Source organism: Pezoporus flaviventris, unplaced genomic scaffold (genome assembly GCF_033815535.1).
Source record: "Pezoporus flaviventris isolate CSIRO_AGI_PZ_B2104156 unplaced genomic scaffold, CSIRO_AGI_Pfla_v1 ptg000078l, whole genome shotgun sequence".
NCBI lineage: Eukaryota > Metazoa > Chordata > Aves > Psittaciformes > Psittacidae > Pezoporus > Pezoporus flaviventris.
The window spans coordinates 8036115-8052993 of NW_026892626.1; the positions used below are offsets into that span (position 1 = coordinate 8036115).

General features: G+C 52.7%; 2 protein-coding genes across 2 annotated transcripts; both read left to right on the top strand.

Annotated features, from left to right (window-relative positions):
• The first annotated feature begins 389 nt into the window (after positions 1 to 389).
• LOC133279551 (hemoglobin subunit alpha-2) lies at positions 390 to 1586 on the top strand. The gene is made up of 3 exons (XM_061473368.1): positions 390 to 596; positions 694 to 898; positions 1411 to 1586. The coding sequence occupies exons 1-3, from the start codon at positions 505 to 507 to the stop codon at positions 1537 to 1539; spliced, it is 426 nt and encodes a 141-aa protein (XP_061329352.1). The 5' UTR covers positions 390 to 504; the 3' UTR covers positions 1540 to 1586.
• Positions 1587 to 6925: 5339 nt separating this feature from the next.
• Positions 6926 to 7771, top strand: LOC133279965 (hemoglobin subunit alpha-A). The gene is made up of 3 exons (XM_061474232.1): positions 6926 to 7085; positions 7230 to 7434; positions 7546 to 7771. The coding sequence occupies exons 1-3, from the start codon at positions 6991 to 6993 to the stop codon at positions 7672 to 7674; spliced, it is 429 nt and encodes a 142-aa protein (XP_061330216.1). The 5' UTR covers positions 6926 to 6990; the 3' UTR covers positions 7675 to 7771.
• Positions 7772 to 16879: the final 9108 nt, after the last annotated feature.

Genomic DNA, 16879 nt, shown 5'->3' on the forward strand with positions numbered 1-16879 from the left:
TTCTCTGGGCTGCAGAGTGATGGTCTTTCTCATGGCAGATTCCCAGCACGACCCAGGAGAGCTTGTCCATGGCTCTCTGCTTCAGGCAGAGAGGGGCTGGAGGACCTGAGGAGCCAGGGACATGTGTGGGACCCACCCCAACACATGGCCCGCATGGCAGAATGGTGGATCTCAATAGGAGGCTTGTGGATGTGCTGGCACCCTCGGGACATGCCCGTGGCTGCTGCTAACCATGGGGTAGCACAGCTGGGTGCTGCCTCCAGCCGCAGCCTGGTGTGGGGCTGGTGCAGGCGACAGGGCAGGGCAGCCGGGGCCCCCTCAGGGCTGGGCCCCCCAGGGCAGTCAGGGCCCCCCGAGGCAGGGCCCAGTGCTGCACATCCAGGGCTCCCCTCGCCCCTCGGCACCGATAAGATAAGGCCAGGGTGGAGATGCCGGCTGCTATAAGAGGGTGGCCCCCGGTACACGGCTGCCACCGAGAGCTGCCTGCCTCTGCCAGCCGCCGCCATGCTGACCGCTGATGACAAGAAGCTGATCCAGCAGGTCTGTGAGAGGTCGTCCAGCCACCTGGAGCAGTTCGGCACCGAGGCCCTGGAGAGGTGCAGGCCGGGCCCCATGGGCAGGGGGGCAGGCGGGTGGGAGCCCCACGGGGGTTGGTGTGGGGGATCAGTGGCACTGACCATCCGGCTCCGGCAGGATGTTCATCACCTACCCCCAGACCAAGACCTACTTCCCCCACTTCGACCTGCAACATGGCTCTGACCAGATCCGCAGCCATGGCAAGAAGGTGGCGACCGCCTTGGCCAATGCTGCCAAGAACCTGGACAACCTCAGCCAGGCCCTGTCTGAGCTCAGCAACCTGCACGCTTACAGCCTGCGTGTCGACCCCGTCAACTTCAAGGCAGGCGGGGGACAGGGGACCAGGGATAGGGAAAGGGGGACAGGGGACCAGGGATAGGGAAGGGGGGACAGGGGACCAGGATAGGGAAAGGGGGACAGGGGACCAGGGATAGGGAAGGGGGGACAGGGGACAAGGATAGGGAAAGGGGGATAGGGGACCAGGATAGGGAAAGGGGGACAGGGGACCAGGGATAGGGAAGGGGGGACAGGGAACCAGGGATGGAGGAAGAGGGACAGGGGACCAGAGATAGGGAAAGGGGGACAGGGGACCAGGGATAGGGAAAGGGGGACAGGGGACAAGGGATAGGGAAAGGGGGACAGGGGACCAGGGATAGGGAAAGGGGGACAGGGGACCAGGGATAGGGAAGGGGGGACAGGGGACCAGGGATAGGGAAGGGGGGACAGGGAACCAGGGATGGAAGAAGAGGGACAGGGGATGGAGGACGGGGGACAGGGATGGGATGGGGGAATATGGTTCACAGCAGCGGTGCTGAGCCTTGTTTTGTCTTGCAGCTGCTGTCGCAATGCTTCCAGGTGGTGCTGTCTGTGCACCTGGGCAAGGACTACACCCCCGAGGTGCATGCTGCCTTCGACAAGTTCCTGTCCGCCGTGGCCTCCGTGCTGGCCGAGAAGTACAGATGAGCTGCCACCCGCACACGGGTGCCATCAATAAAGACACTTCTGCTGCAGCACTATGTCCGTCTGTGCTGGGGCCGGGGCCTGGGGCAGGATGCAGTGTTGCAGTCGTCACACCAGAGGGAGGGAAGGAAAGAGGGAGGGAGGGAGAAGGGGAGGGAGAAAGCTGCTGGTGAGGCTGGTCATGGTACAGGGGAGCAGCACTGGCCATGGGCTTCCTGGATGCCCCCCCAAGGTCCTGCCTGCTTCCACCCTGCCCCAGCATGGGATGTGGCTGATGCTGGTAGCAGGAGCCATGGAATGCAGCTCAGCCTCTCACCTTGCTGTGCCTGCATCCCTCGGGGGGGGGGGGGGGGGGAAGGAGAAGAATGACTTCTACTGCTGAACCCAGGACAGTATCCACCCTTTATTCCATACCATTCATGTCATGCTCAGATCCCACATTTTTCAATATACCATCACTCTTGTCTCATATATATATATATACATACACACACACACAAAGAGAGAGAGAGATCATTCCTTAGTGCATGGACCAATCCCTATAAATCTGTTGAGTTCATTCTGTTGAGTTCATCCGGTCCATGATGTCGGCCTCCATCTCATGTAGCAGTCTTTCAGAGCAGGAGAGGCTGTGTGCAGTGTTGGATCATTGCCTGCTGATGATACCGCAGAACTCGTCTGGTTTCATCAAAGCTCATTCTTTGTTGGGATGATGGTTGGAGGAAAGTCAGGGCCAGACATTGGTGACCTGAAGACATCTAGTTGGTAGGCTAGAAAAGTGCTACATAGCAGGCAACAGCATACAATTGAGTTCATTGGCTGTTTTTCCCTAAAATCGAATCCCCTTGAGGTACACATCTGACTTCCCCATCTTCCCGCGATACCCACCAAGTATATCCAGGTCCCTGAGCAAAAGCAATCCAATGAGTGGGTTTGCCTTTACCTGAAGCAGGAATAACCGAGGCTGTCTTCCCCAGCAAATTCTTCCTGTGCACCACGAGAACTTTATCCCCTTCTACAGTATGTAAAAGTTCTGACTGGGCTGGGCCCGCCCTGTTGGCAGATCCTCTGGTGTTGACCAACCAGGTGGCTTTTGGTAAATGTGTATCCCAATGTTTGAAAGTCCCACCACCCATTGCTCTCAGTGTAGTTTTTAACAGCCCATTTTCCCAGAGGCTGGTGCATGGCAGGGGATGTGATATACCCACTTGATGCCATGCTTTTTGGCCCAAGTGTCTGCAATGTTGTTCCAGAAGTGAATCCCATTGTCTGACTGAATTCACTCTGGGGTGCCGTGTCACCACAAAACCTGTTTCTCAAGGCCCAGGATCGTGTTCCGGGCAGTGGCATGGGGCACAGCGTATGTTTCCAGCCACCCAGTGGTTGCTTCCACCATGGTAAGCACATGGCGCTTGCCTTGGCAGGTTGTCAGCAGTGTGATATAGTCAATCTGCCAGGCCTCCCCATGTTTGTACTTCAGCCATCACCCTCCATACCAAAGAGGCTTTAACCGTTTGGCTTGTTTAATTGCAGCACATGTTTCACACTCATGAATAACCTGGGCAATAGTGTCCATTGTTAAGTCCACCCCTCAATCACAAGACCATCTGTATGTTGCATCTCTGCCCTGATGGCCTGAAGTGTCATGGGCCCACCGGGACAAAAATTCACCTTTATGTTGCCAATCTAAGTCCATCTGAGCCACTTCAATCTTAGCCGCTTTATCCACTTGTTGGTTGTTCAGGTGCTCCTCAGTGGCCCGACTCTTGGGTACATGGGCATCTACATGACGTACCTTCACCACCAGGTTCTGCACCCGGGCAGCAATATCTTGTCACAGTTCAGCAGCCCAGATGGGTTTACCTCTGCGTTGCCAGTTGCTCTGCTTCCATTGCTTCAACCACCCCCACAGGGCATTTGCCACCATCCATGAGTCAGTATAGAGATAAAGTACTGGACACTTTTCTCATTCAGCAATGTCCAGGGCCAGCTGGATGGCTTTCACCTCGGAAAACTCACTTGATCCACCCTCTCCTTCAGCAGTTTCTGCAACTTGTTGTCCGGGGCTCCATACAACTGCCTTCCATCTCTGATGCTTCCAAAGTAGTGGAGGGGCCCACTGGACTAGATACTTGCCCATCCTGCCCCACACACCCTGCCACTCATGACTGTCAATCCTTGGGGAAAATCTCTTGGTGGTCCTCCTATATCATCATCTAATCCTAGACAAGACTTGAGCTGGACTCTGCTTAGCTCCCACAATTGGACAAGATTGGGAGTTTTCAGGGTGATGTGGCCGTAGCCAAAACAGAGAGAGCATAGGCAGCAACAAGCTGGTTCCCAGCAAGAGGAGCAGGGTGCTTTCAAGGGCATTGAAAGGATATTCAGGATCTTTAAATATTCCAGAATCTACTCCCACTGTAAATAGTCTGGTGGAGGAGCAGAGGGTGTGAGGGAATGTCTCCTTCATAGACTGACCACCCGAGGGGGAAAAAAAAGATGCGTAATTGCTAAACACTTCCATTATATACCTCCCAAAGTATAGAGGTGATGACCACACTGGGAACACAAACTAGCCCAGATTCATGATCAATGAGTCTATTGTATTGCAAGTCATTGCCATGAAGTACAGCAAAACAATAACCTTAGCCCAGCCGATAAACAATAAAACAGCAAACACCATCTGCAAATAAGGTACGTAGGACATGCCGGAAACTCTGAGATCAAGAGCGACAATTTGAGAGCCAATAAATTAGCATTGTGATGAGTGACTGTTAATCCAAAACAATAAATGCTTATCACAAATATGATAAGACACACTCTGGTCAGATCTGCCATTATCTCAACCCTTCACACCCCACATTGGGTGCCACAAAGAACTGTCATGGTTTAAGCCCAGCTGCAACCCGGAACCACGCAGCCACTCACTCACTTCCCCCCTTCCTCCACACCCCCAGCCCTGGAAGGATGGGGAGGAGAATCGAACGAATGTAACTCCCACAGGCTGAGATAAGAACAGCCCAGTATCATAATTATATAATAATAATGATAAGGGAAATAACAAGGGAAGAGAATACAACCACTACCACCTGCCAACTGATACCCAGCCTGACCTGAGCAGTGATCTGGGCCTTCTGGGTGACTGCCCCCAGTTTATATACTGGGTATGATGTGCTGTGGTATGGAATACCTCTTTGGCTAGTTTGGGTCAGGTGTCCTGTCTCTGCTTCCTCCTGGCTTCCCCTCCTCCCTGGCAGAGCTTGAGACTCAGAAGAGTCTTTGGCCAGAGTAAACATTACTGAGCAGCAACTAAAAACATTGGTGTTATCAGTGCTGTTCCCAGACTGAAAGTCAAAACCACAGCACTTCACCAGCTACTAAGAAGGAGAAAAATGACTGCTACTGCTGACCCCAGGACAGTTGGGCTAAATCAAATGTCAAATCCCCTTGAAGGATTATCTAGGGGCATAGGATGAATCCTTCCTGGCTCCGTCTATCACAAGGGTTGCTTAGGACTTCATTGGGGATGCTGTGGGAGCGAAATGCCTGTATGAGCTCCAAAAGCAATCAGACAAGTTCATAGAGTGAAAGAAGTCCACTACAGACCATGAAGCACTCTGTTACTGGGCTCAAGCCCCTGAGCCACAAATCCCCACTGACAGCCAGCCTGGGTGTGTGCTCTTCCCCTGGCACGTGGACAGGGTGGCAGTGGGGGGGGCAGAACTGCAGTCCAGCACAGTGCAGTGGTTTCTGGGGTTTGGAGCCTGAATTAAAAAGCCTATTGGATTTAGATCACAGCTGATGTGTTACAAGAAACTAAACTAGCCCTGGGGCTGCTCTGTGTATGACACCAGAGGGAGGAGATGAGCATTCGTGACGGGTGGGAGATGGTGCATCAGGAGAGCGGTGCCCACAGTAGCCAAGTGCGAGCAGCAGTGGGGTGCTGGGTGGATTGGTTCCCTGGACTACACTCACCCATGCTCCTGCGAAGGCACTCATGAGCCCAAAGCACTTTCCCTCCATCCTCACACATATCCTAGTCTACATCCCTGAGTCTTCATGTCCATTTACACCCATCCATTTATCCTTGTGCCACTAGTCTGAAGGGCTCTTCTGCCTTTGCAGTTTGTCCCCTGAAGCATGCACGTCGGTGCCCCCACAGATGTTTTCCTGGGCTCTGCTTCCAAGAAGATCAGCCCCCCCATCCTCCTCCCCACCCCATCCTCCCTCCTTCCCTGCTCTGAAATGGTGCCAGCTAGAGCTAATCTCCCCCAAACACAAATGATAAGAACCATCGGCCATGGAGGAAACACGGGTGTGAACTGTCCCCTGCCTGCCTGCACCACCTCTTGAGCCTACTGGAGGCACCTCAAGCCCTCTCACTGTCCTCATCTTCCTCATCTTCCTTGCCCTTACTGTCTCGCTGTCATCATTTGGAGCACACAGGGCTTGCCAGGGCTGCTGGGCCCTGCATGCCTTCCTTCCCTGACTGTCAGCTCCTCCTGCCAGTGCTTGCATCAGTGCAGGCACTGACCCCCATGGTCCTACAAAGTGTTCCCCCTTCCCAGGATACAGGGTCACCGGGTCCCTTGCAGCACTGAGACCAGCACAACACATGTGCAGGAGAGAGGGCTGGAGTAGGAGAGCCCCGCGACCTGTGTTCAGAGGGATGTAACTGGGGTTCAGGGAGCAGGGGGTGAAACGGGAACACACTTTGGGTTACACTGGTTTGAGGTGCACTGAGGAAACAAGAGCAGGAGGTTCAGTGGGGCAGCATGGCTGAGTGGCTGTGTGTACAGGGGCCACGCTGGCTGGCAGGGTGTGTGTGAGCAAGGATGGTGCACGTGCAGGGGCTGTGTTAGACGCAGTGTGTGTATGAAGCAGTTCACATGTGTGCATGGAAGCTGACTGTCTGTGCAGGTGCTCGCGGGTCCATGTCTGGGTTCTGGGGTGCTAGGCAGGTTCAGTCTGTGGGGCACAGGCACTATTGAAGACCCAGCCCCACACTGCTGTCCTCACCACCCTTCCAGCACACATCCCGGCTGTGCCAGAGCTACCTGCACCTCAGGGGACCTCAGCCCCGAACCCAGCCTTCGCCTGGAGGGAGGACACATACTGGCTGTGCCCGTGCCAGCGCAGACCCTAACCTAAGCCTAACCCCGCAGTCAGCCTGCGCCAGAGGGCATGGGCCATCCCGCTTGCGCTGCTGCTGACCCACATCTCAGCTGGTGCCAGGGGGGCAGAGACTCCCCCGCCGGGCCCGGTGCCGGTGCGGTGCCGCGGGGGGAGCGGGGCGCGGCGCTGGCCGGGGTCCAGCGGAGCAGGAACGGGGCCAGGAACGGGGCGAGGAGCAGGGCGGGCCGGGGGGCGGGCGGTGCCCCGGTACAGCATATAAGGGCGGCGGCGTCCGGCGGGGGCACCCGTGCTGGGGGCTGCCATCGCGGAGGTGTCACCATGGTGCTGTCTGGGAGCGACAAGACCAACGTGAAGGGCGTCTTCTCCAAAATCGGCGGCCAGGCCGATGACTATGGCGCCGAGGCCCTAGAGAGGTACGTGCCATCCCCCTTGTCATACCCTCTCCTGCCTCTCCTCCAGTCCCTCCCATCTGCCCATGTCCTCTTGCCCTCCACAACTGTTCCTGTCCTACGTGTCCCTGTCTCATCTGTCCCTGACATCATCCCTCTGTTCCCCAGGATGTTCGCCACCTTCCCCCAGACCAAGACCTACTTCCCCCACTTTGACGTGAGTCCAGGCTCTGCTCAGGTCAAGGCGCACGGCAAGAAGGTGGCGGCCGCACTGGTCGAGGCTGCCAACCACATTGATGACATCGCAACTGCCCTCTCCAAGCTCAGCGACCTCCACGCCCAAAAGCTCCGCGTGGACCCAGTCAACTTCAAAGTGAGCATCTGGGAAGGGGTGACCAGCCTGACTCCCATCTGCACCCCCTGTCCATCCCCCTCACCTCACCCCGTCTTCTCAACCCCTTACCCCTTCTCCTTTGTCTTTCAGCTGCTGGGCCAATGCTTCCTGGTGGTGGTGGCCATCCACAACCCCTCTGTCCTGACCCCCGAGGTCCACGCTTCCCTGGACAAGTTCCTGTGCGCCGTGGGCAGCGTGCTGACTGCCAAGTACCGTTAAGACGGCACCACGGCTAGAGCTGGACCCGATCCACTGCCAGCCTCCAACAGCAAGCAGACAAATGATCTGAAATAAAATCTGTTGCATTTGTGCTCCAGCCCTGGCGTCCTGCTCTGGTTCCTGCCTGCCGGGAGGGAACGGGAGGGATCTGCTTCGGGTCTGAACTGAGGTTCTCCCCTTCCAGGTGGGCAAGGAGAGGAAATGGGCTCTGGTTTTGCTGTCTCTGAAAGGAGGCAGTGTTTGCGGGGTGGTGGGGCTGCTTTTCCCAGCTGTGGGGTCTGGGAAAAGCAGAGCATTTCCAGGTACTGTTGCAGGGGAGAGTGGCTGGAGTCTGGCCCTGAGCTCTCTGCAGTGCCAGCCTGTGCTGGTCTTCGCACCAGCGCACCTCGCTGAGATCCCCTCTTGCCCCACCCGCCCTGTGCACCCCTTACTTCCAATTCAGGCTGAATCATCGGATACCATCTCCTGGAAGTGCTTGTGGGAGACAGTGGGGTACAGGGGCTCCCAGTGCTTGTGACCATGTATGAGATGACACAGCGAGGATGCTCTGAGAATCTCCAAGTGCAAGGACATCTCTCTGTGCATCCCTAGCACAAAGGGCTGTGTGGCATCACTGGACTTTTTCCACCTAGTGCTGCACTCTTGGGGTGCTACTTTGCAGGGGCCCTGCGGAGCTGACAGGCTGGGGGAGACTGGGAATGGGCACTGCAAGGGGAGCAGCCGGGACTCAGATAGGCAGCAGGGTAGGGGGTGTCAGGGCAGTGAAGCGGCACTGGGAGCGCAGTGCTGTGTCTGTGCAGCCTCTCGCCCTTATCACAGCCTGCAGCAGGGCGCCTGCAGTGCAGGGGGCTGTGGGCTGATGATAAAGGAGACGTGGACTCTCCTCCAGCCATGGGTGTGGTGGGAGACGCAGCAGCAGATAGTCGTGGGGCCGCAGCCTGCCAGGTGCTGAGTAAGGCTGGGGGGCTCGGTGCTGGGGGGAAGGTTCAGGAAAGCCTGGGGCAGCTGGTACAGCCATGACACAGAGCCAGGCTGAAGTTGCCACTGGCCCTCCATACTTGCCCTAGCCCTATGGGCTCCAGTCACCATCAGTGAATGCACCAGAGGCAGAAGAAGCCCCACATGACTCCAGAGAAAGAGGGAGACCCTCCAGCCCTCAGGGTTTCTCCTGCAGAGTACCACAGGCATCATAAACCCACATGCCCACCCCACCTTGGGGCAGTGAGGAGAGCAGCAGAAAGCTGATCAGGGCATCACTGAGCTACCTGATCTACTTGTGCATGGGGAAGGGTTTTGGAGAGGGTCGCACCCTTCCAGCCAACATCATCCAGACGCAACTCTTCTCCACAGAGAACTTCTGCTTTCTCTCTCAGGGAGAGAAGAGGTATGGTGGAGGGGTCAGGGCACAGGGGTATGCAAGGCAGTGTGGTCTGGTGTGTAAAGCACTGGGAAGAGCCAGTATCAAATCCAGCACAGACTTGGGCTTCTCCAAACCAGGCCACAAAGGACCCTTGTGGTCCGAAGCACAGTGTATGCATAAGGGGCAAGGTGTAGGAGCAATGAAAGGGATAGTATTCTCATGGAGGGGAAGGGGTTGGCAGTTGTCCTCACTGCCCATGACAGCCATTAGCTTCCAACAGCTCCCACGCCATGTTGTGTCCTCAGGCAGGACACGTTGTGTTGCAGTGGGCAGTATCCTGCAGCACTTTCTTAGGGTTCTGCATGGCCAAAGAACCACTGAGCTCCCAAGGGCCGGGTGAGTTTTGTCCCAGCCATTTGTCCTTGCCGCCACAAGATGGGGACCTCAAGCCGTGGTGCTTTATCGGGGGCAGGCAGAGAATGCAGAGGTCCCTGCCAGGATGGGCTTCCAGCCAGCCCCATTCCCGAGCACACTGGGGACACTGGTCCCATCTCAGAGGGGTGCAGGAGCCCTCCCCAGCAGCCCAGTTCCAGTGCTGGGTGCCCCAGAAGCCAGGCACCCCATGCATCCTGGCTCATAGCACAGAGCATGTGAGCCCCAGGCTCCCTTCACTGGGCACCCCTTGGTGGCCATGGCGCCATGTGCCCCAGGACACAGCCTACCCCAAGGGCCTGACAGGCTGGCAAGAGCTTCCTGCACCGTGGCTCTGCCTGAGCTAGTGTTCCTGCCTCAGGACCTGCAGGCAGCGCAGCAGCAGCGGCGGCTGCAGCACGGCAGGTGGCAGGTCAAACCTTCAGCCCCCCACTGTCCCGGGTTGGTTTTGCAGCTCCTATTGCTGCAGCCCCAGCGCTGATGAGAGAGGCGGAGGCAAACGCTGCATTGTCACAGCAGCGGCAGACAGAAATGGCAGCAGGTGACATGGAGGAGGTGGACTTTGGGGACAAAGCCTCCTGATTCAGGCCATGGCAGCGCTCAGGAGGCAGAGTCACAGGAGGCAGCTTCAGGGAAGAAGGAAGGTGAACATCTTCAGGTGAGACAAAAGCTGGTTCTGATGTCTCTGCTATCTGGAGACTTCTCTTGCCTCTTACCAGCACTCATTCCTGATGGACAAAGCATCTATGGTTCAGAGGTACCCAGAGAACACCACAGTATTTTGTTACACGATAGTCACCAAGGCAAGTGGCATTTCAGGGCTCATTTTTATTCAAAGAGGTGCAAAAGTGACAAGGGGAAAGAAGCCTGATGATTGTGACTTACCTGGTCACAACACTTTCATCAGTCTGTTGAGTGGTTGTAAACAGCTGCGTACAGGTAGCTCTTACCAGTGTCTGATAAACAGTCACGGCCTTAGAAAGTGCGTTCTGGAAAGGGACACAGAAATTCAGACTTCTGGAGGAGGTCAAGCATCCTAGGGGATTTTACCAGGAATTTCCCATTCAAAACTTAGCAAAGAAGCAGTGGGAAGATACAGAATTAATTTCTTCTTAGAAGCTGATCTTAGGACACCAGTTGGAAGATCCTCTTGCTGGAAAGAGGAGGGGAAATAATCATGTGTTTTACAAACTGTTCTGTTTATACATCCTATTTCGGCATTCAATATGCCAATAGCATAAGTCATGATTGGTGCAACCTATAGGTCTTTTGTTGAAAAACTGCTGTGTAAGCAGTTTGCTTGCCATGCATTTGGACAGTTACTCTTTCCTGAATGTCAGATTTTCCATACTGAACTGATCTCTCTGACCTGTGTAGATCAGTTTGAATTTAACCCAGTGCTTTGGGGTGCTCACAGCCCCTCCAGCTCAGGAACATTTGAGAATTTAATAAGCACATTCTCCATTAAAACACATAAGTTATTGATGAAAGAGCAGGGAATGATAATGTTGAACCAAGGACTAGAATCTGTCACAGCAGGAAAACAGACTCATCTGAAATGATTCATTCTTGGCACTGACCATGGTTATTACTCATCTCTTTCTTCGATTAAATGTCCCACTGTTTCTCTGTGATTTGAAGTGGACTGGTTTACAGTTCCTTAGTTTCCTCCTTTTACCTACTAATGATAAGAGACCCTGTTGTCTTGTTCCTGCCACCCCATCATCCTCCACCACTTCCCAAAGATAGTGGCTGCTTGGAGATGGCTTCAATCAGTTGCTGAGGTAAAGGGAATTTTTTTCAGGCAAGCAGTCTGAAAGTACTGGAATGAATGAAATATACTTTAATCCACATTGTTGAGGATCCTTCCACCTTCCCCACTGTCTATTTTGCCACTGGGAAAAGTGGTTGTAGAAGACAGAAAATAGAGTCAGCCTTCACTAAAACGCCAATTTTGATGAAGGATTTCAAATATTTTCTCTCTCTCCTTTCCTAAAAGCAGGGACTGCTCCCAGTGGAGCAGCCACATCAATCAGAGCTACACAAGCCCCTCCAGACAGGACAGGGCTGATAAAACAAGTACAGAACTTAAAACTGTGAGCCCTCCTTTGCCATCACAAGAAGTTCAACATCGCAAGCAACATCTTAGAAAACCTTTTTGCTGATCCCCCTCAGAGCCGACCCGTGGGCACCCAGGTCTCATTCTGTGAGTTCCCATGACAAGAGGCATTAAGCATTACGAATTCCCTGGTTTTGAAGACACTCATAACAGAATCCAGGTCCTGGATTTTCTGTCTGGGAGGAGAAGAAGTAGACCAGTGGTAACATGACTTTGGCCACTGATGCCTTCTTCCTGCTGTTTCGGAGCCATTCAGCAGAAGCTTTCCACACCTACTTTGCACTGGTTTTCCACCTTCTTTTTGTGACTGACCATGTCTGTTTTGATAACTAGATCTAGCCAGCTTTCCACTGCAATAGTGCCACCAGCAACTCTTTGCAATGAGGTTACAGTATTTGTCAGTCACGCCTGCTTGATGTTGTGCACTGGGAATTGACCAGATTTTCACCTCAGAGATGGGAATTGACTAGAAATGCAAAATCTGTCTTCCTGGTGGTTGCCCTGTCTTTTGCCACACACCAACCACCTGAGAAGATCTGCATTTGCTGAGGGATGGTGAAAGTGAGGACACAGGAAATGCTCTGCTGGTGACATCCTTGGTTCATCCCTCCCAGGGATGTTTTCAGCAACAGGAGATACCACCTGGAAGAGCACACGAGCCTGGCCACTTTTCATTGTGCTCTTCCAGCATCCACACCAGCAGTAACAGCAATTTCAGAGAGTACATTCCTGCCTGTTGCCTTTAGCATGTCTGTTGACCTGCTGCTCACAAATTTGCTACACCTTTTACAAACCTGCTGATCCTATTTGTATCCACAACCTCCCATGTCAGCAAGTTCCAGAAGATCATTCCCCTCCCCTGCCCTGTATAAAGTCCTTTATATTCCTTTTAAAGCAATCTACCAGACTCATCGATGCCCTCTAATTCCAGTCACAGAGCATCTGATGAGCACAAGGGCCACAATCACCTTCTGATTTTGTAGAGTTGGCCTTTTCTGCTCCTCCTTCTCCAGGGTCAAATCCCAGCCTTCCCAAGACCTCCTCATACAGCAGCTGCCCCATCCCCTTGATCATCAAAGTTGCTCTGCTCACAACTCTGTAAGTTCACCGTGTTCTCAGATCAGAGGCCGGCACTATGCAAATGTGTGTTACAGAGCAGGTAAAAGCTGTCTTCTTTCTTATTTTGAGACCCCAAGCCCTTCTTGATGACATGGCCACTTTTTGCTGCACATCAAGGCTACAATTTTGGTGAACTATCAGTGAAAACTCCATTATGCTTTTCCTGAGCTTTAATAGCCAGTTTAAGTCCAGCCTCCTCTGTTTTAGGTTTTTCCCTATCTGTGTCACCTTAGTTATCTACACTGAAACTACTGACCTCCTATTTTTCCATTTGTGAATAACACCGAAAGCTGCATGTAACAAAGCTCCCCTGACCATGTCAGCCTTTCCCCAGTCTCCTGCAGTGATGGAGCATCATCTGACATTTCTGACAAAAGCCTAAAAGCTGAAGTGTGCAACTCTTAACAGCAGATTTTTGGTCTGTATTCCTGGGACACAGTTCTTCACTATCCTCTCCCTGCCCAGATCCCCTGTCATATTCACTTCAAGTAGGTAATGAGTTGCTGAGTAGACACAAATCAACGAGGATGTAGCTGGAGATGGTTAAAAGATAAGGTTTTCCAGTTTGTGCCACTTTTTTACTCCCTGTATCAGGACCAGAGAGAGATACGGGAGCAGACTATGCCAGCTCCATGCTCTTCAGAGACCCTTGCACATGGAGGGGAGGATCCCAACTATGGATTTATGGAAAGCAATACAGCAAAATGTGCACTGCAGCTGCTCAGCCAGAAAGCTTTTATACTCCCTTCAATGGTTGAGCAGCTGAGTGCCTTTATTCATAGTAGAAGTATATTTATCAAAATTTATGGGTCAGCCCTGTTAAAGCCCCATAGATTCAATTTGGACAGGTCACCATTATTTATTTTTCCAGATCATAGCTTCAAACAGGGATATTTTCAGCTGGGATAGAGTTAGTTTTCTTCCTAGTAGGTGGTGCAGTGCTGTGTTTCAGCTCAGTCTGATAGCACACCAGTGTTTTAGTTGTTGCTAAGTAATGCTTACTCCGATCAAGGACTTTCTGATCTCTCATGCTCTGCCAGTGAAGAGGGGCACAAGAAGCCAGGAGGAAGCAGAGATAGGACAGCTGACACAGACTAGCCAAATCCATACCACGGCACATCATGCCTGGGATAAAACCGGGGGGAGCTGGCTGGAAGGTGCTGATCACTGCTCAGTGACAGGCTGGGTATTGGTCCGCAGGTGCTGAGCAATTACACTGTGCATTTTCAGGGTTTTATTCTTCCCTCTCTTCTTGTTTTATATTTTCATTACTATTATTACTATTAGTAGTAGTATATTTAATTTTATTTCCATTATTAAACTGGTCTTATCTTAACCCACATGTTTTACTTTTTTTTTCCAATTCTCCTCCCCATCCTCCTGGATGCATGGTACTTAGTTATCAGGTGGGGTTAAACAGCAACAAGTATATAGTCCAGATCTCTTCCCAGCCCTGTCTGAATCACTGTAGGAAATACACTCTCTAGAAGAGTCTTCCACTTCCATGCTTCGGGATTCATGGACCAAAGAGCAAAAGCAGATGTGGTGATCCCTGATCATTACACAGACACATGCACTGTGTTCAGAGTCACATGTGTTGCAAAGCCAGGCAGAAGCCCTGGCCCCAGCATAGCCATGCTCCCTCAGATTTCAGCAGAAGCTCACCAGGGGGGTTCTAAACCTTGTGATTTTGATTGCCACCACAAGAGGAGACAGGTGTCACTGCAGCTGGATCTTCTGCCTGGCTGCACACAACAGTGATCCATGGGTGGCTGCACGTGTCCACCTATGGAAGTGGAGGAAGCTACAGCTTCGGCTCCAACTGCATCTTCAGCTCCAAATCCAGCTCTGCAGCAAAAGGGAGACCCTCCCTGACTGAAACTCACCCAAGTAAGGATGCTTGGCCAAAGGAGAAAGAGTGAAAGCAACCCAATCCTTTCCAGTGACAACATTTTAGTGTGCTCATGTGTGGAGCAGCTGTCAGTCTGGAGGTGACATGTCCTACATCACTCACCACCCCAAACAGTCGCAGTCAACATTGGAATGCTTTTCTTGGGGAACAGGAGCAAGTCTAAGGGACTTGAGGTGTGAGAAAACAGGTATTGTAACACATTGTGGATCTGATTCTGCATTGAGCTAGGTGAGTTTGATTTGTGCTCAGATTTGTCAGATCTTTGAATCTCAGTTTTTGTCCTTTAAGAGGAAAAGGACTGTAAGTAGACAGCATTGCAGGAAAGTAATTCATGAGGATTGACTGATGACAAGTTGATACCTTTTAAGTGGAGTTGAAGGGTAAATTACCATAGAATAAGAACAGAAGGGTTTGTTCTTCTTTCAAGAATTGTTTCAGGAAGAACAATTTCTGAGCAGCAGCAAAATCAACTGGGAGAACTCAAAGCTAACATGGAAGAGGCTTGCCATTCCTTAGGGAAAACTGTAAAATTACTTCATATCCTGAAGAAGCTCAAAAAACAAAGTGAAAGAGTGTAATACCTAACTGGAGTGTGATTTTCTGATATCAAAAGGATATGAGGAATAATAAGCAGATTATGAAAAATGGAGAGGAGGACTAGCCTCTGAAGAAGGCTCTGACTGATGTTAGCAATATGTGTGAGTAAAGTAAGAACAGGTAAGTCCATCATGTGCTGGGTCAAGACTTCAGAGCTCAGTCATGAGCCCTGCTATAAGTCATGAGCAACAGAGGAAGATAACAATCACGATATTACAGTATCTCAAGGACTGCAGGCCTCAAGGATCCACACAGCAGAAAGCCGATGATACCCTCATGCCCAGCAGGAAAAAGTGGGGAGGAAGCTGGTGCTGTTGTTAGGCAGGACACATTCCAGAAGAAGAGCTCTGAACGTCCAAGGACAGTATTACACAGGGACAAATGGGAACAAATAGGCAGTGAGTAAATCTAAGCTGGGAATTAGAAAATGAGTCCCTTCCAATCCCATGCTTCCTGTGCTCAAGCTTTTGGGCTGACTTCAAGGAAGTCTTCCAATAAATTACATGAGGACATTTCTAGCTACTGACTGCATAAGCTGCTCTGACAGGGCTTTCGGTGATGTCAGAGCCCCTAGAGAATGACTGACTCTTTCATGGGGGATTTCATTCCCATACATAATAAGCTTATCACAAATATATCAGCTTTCTGAAAACAAGAAACAAAGATTTGGAGCTCCTGAAATAGAAAGCCCATGAGTTTGTGTTTGACTGGAAAAAGGGCTGAAGTCCCCAGCCAAGCTGAACTGTAAGCAAATGGTGTGATTTTTGCCTGAGCAAGGACTCCAAGACTGTGTCTAGACTGCATTATTGCCCTGGAGAACACAAACACATCAGAAGGTATCCCAAGGAAAAGGTGTGTAAGAAGGAAGACCCTTCACTCTTCCAAAGTCCACCAGAAAATCAGTGAAGGAGCTGAAATTCCTGTGAAAGCCACAGATCCCGTGAGCCCTACGAACACGGCAGATATGCGAGAGCTGAGAAGGCAGCTGGATTTTCTAGGAACAAGTGTAAAATCACCACACTTCAGATTGAAGAGCTGAGCTTCCCCAGCAATTTCCGCTCTGAGCTGGGGTGCGGTGGGCTGTTTGGTTACCCCTGAGCCAGTTAATGTCTGTGATTTCGGGTTAAACAGATCTCAGATTACCGTTTTATTTCCCCCTCATGGCACTGAGCAGCGAGGCCGCCCCCTCTCACAGCAGCAGCCTGCTTCCAGCACCTCTTCCCAGGGTGCTCTCCCACAGCCCCAGGGTGCTCCTGGGGTTTGACCCCTCTCGAAGTCCCTCTCCCGGGGCTCTCAGGGACGTCCTGGAGTACCGGGGTGCCACGGGACCATTTCAGTCTCTGGGTCCCTGCCCTCCCTGGGGTTACCTGGGGCCCCGACAGGACTACAGCGCTTCTCCAGGACCACGGGGGTCCGCAGGACAGGGAGACCGGAGACCAGATCCCCTCAGCCCCGAGCACCGCAGGCTGCTCCGGGCCGCCCACCCCCCGCCCCGCTCCGTGCACGTCCCGGTGCCGCAGGAGCTCGACGCTGCCCCGGCCGCGGGTGTCCCCAGGCCGCAGCGCTCCCGGGGGCGGTGGTTCCGCCGGGGGCGGGCCGGGGCGGGGCGGGCCGGCGGAAGCGGGCGGTGGCAGCGCGGGGATGTCGCTGCGGGGCGGGCGGCGGG

What these genes read in the sequence shown, in the direction of transcription:
- LOC133279551 (XM_061473368.1), top strand. Translation starts at nt 505, where the DNA reads ATGCTGACCGCTGATGACAAGAAGCTGATCCAGCAGGTCTGTGAGAGG. An exon ending in GGCACCGAGGCCCTGGAGAG is followed by an intron (nt 597 to 693) that starts GTGCAGGCCGGG and finishes CGGCTCCGGCAG; the next exon opens with GATGTTCATCACCTACCCCC. An exon ending in TCGACCCCGTCAACTTCAAG is followed by an intron (nt 899 to 1,410) that starts GCAGGCGGGGGA and finishes TTTGTCTTGCAG; the next exon opens with CTGCTGTCGCAATGCTTCCA.
- LOC133279965 (XM_061474232.1), top strand. Translation starts at nt 6,991, where the DNA reads ATGGTGCTGTCTGGGAGCGACAAGACCAACGTGAAGGGCGTCTTCTCC. An exon ending in GGCGCCGAGGCCCTAGAGAG is followed by an intron (nt 7,086 to 7,229) that starts GTACGTGCCATC and finishes TCTGTTCCCCAG; the next exon opens with GATGTTCGCCACCTTCCCCC. An exon ending in TGGACCCAGTCAACTTCAAA is followed by an intron (nt 7,435 to 7,545) that starts GTGAGCATCTGG and finishes TTTGTCTTTCAG; the next exon opens with CTGCTGGGCCAATGCTTCCT.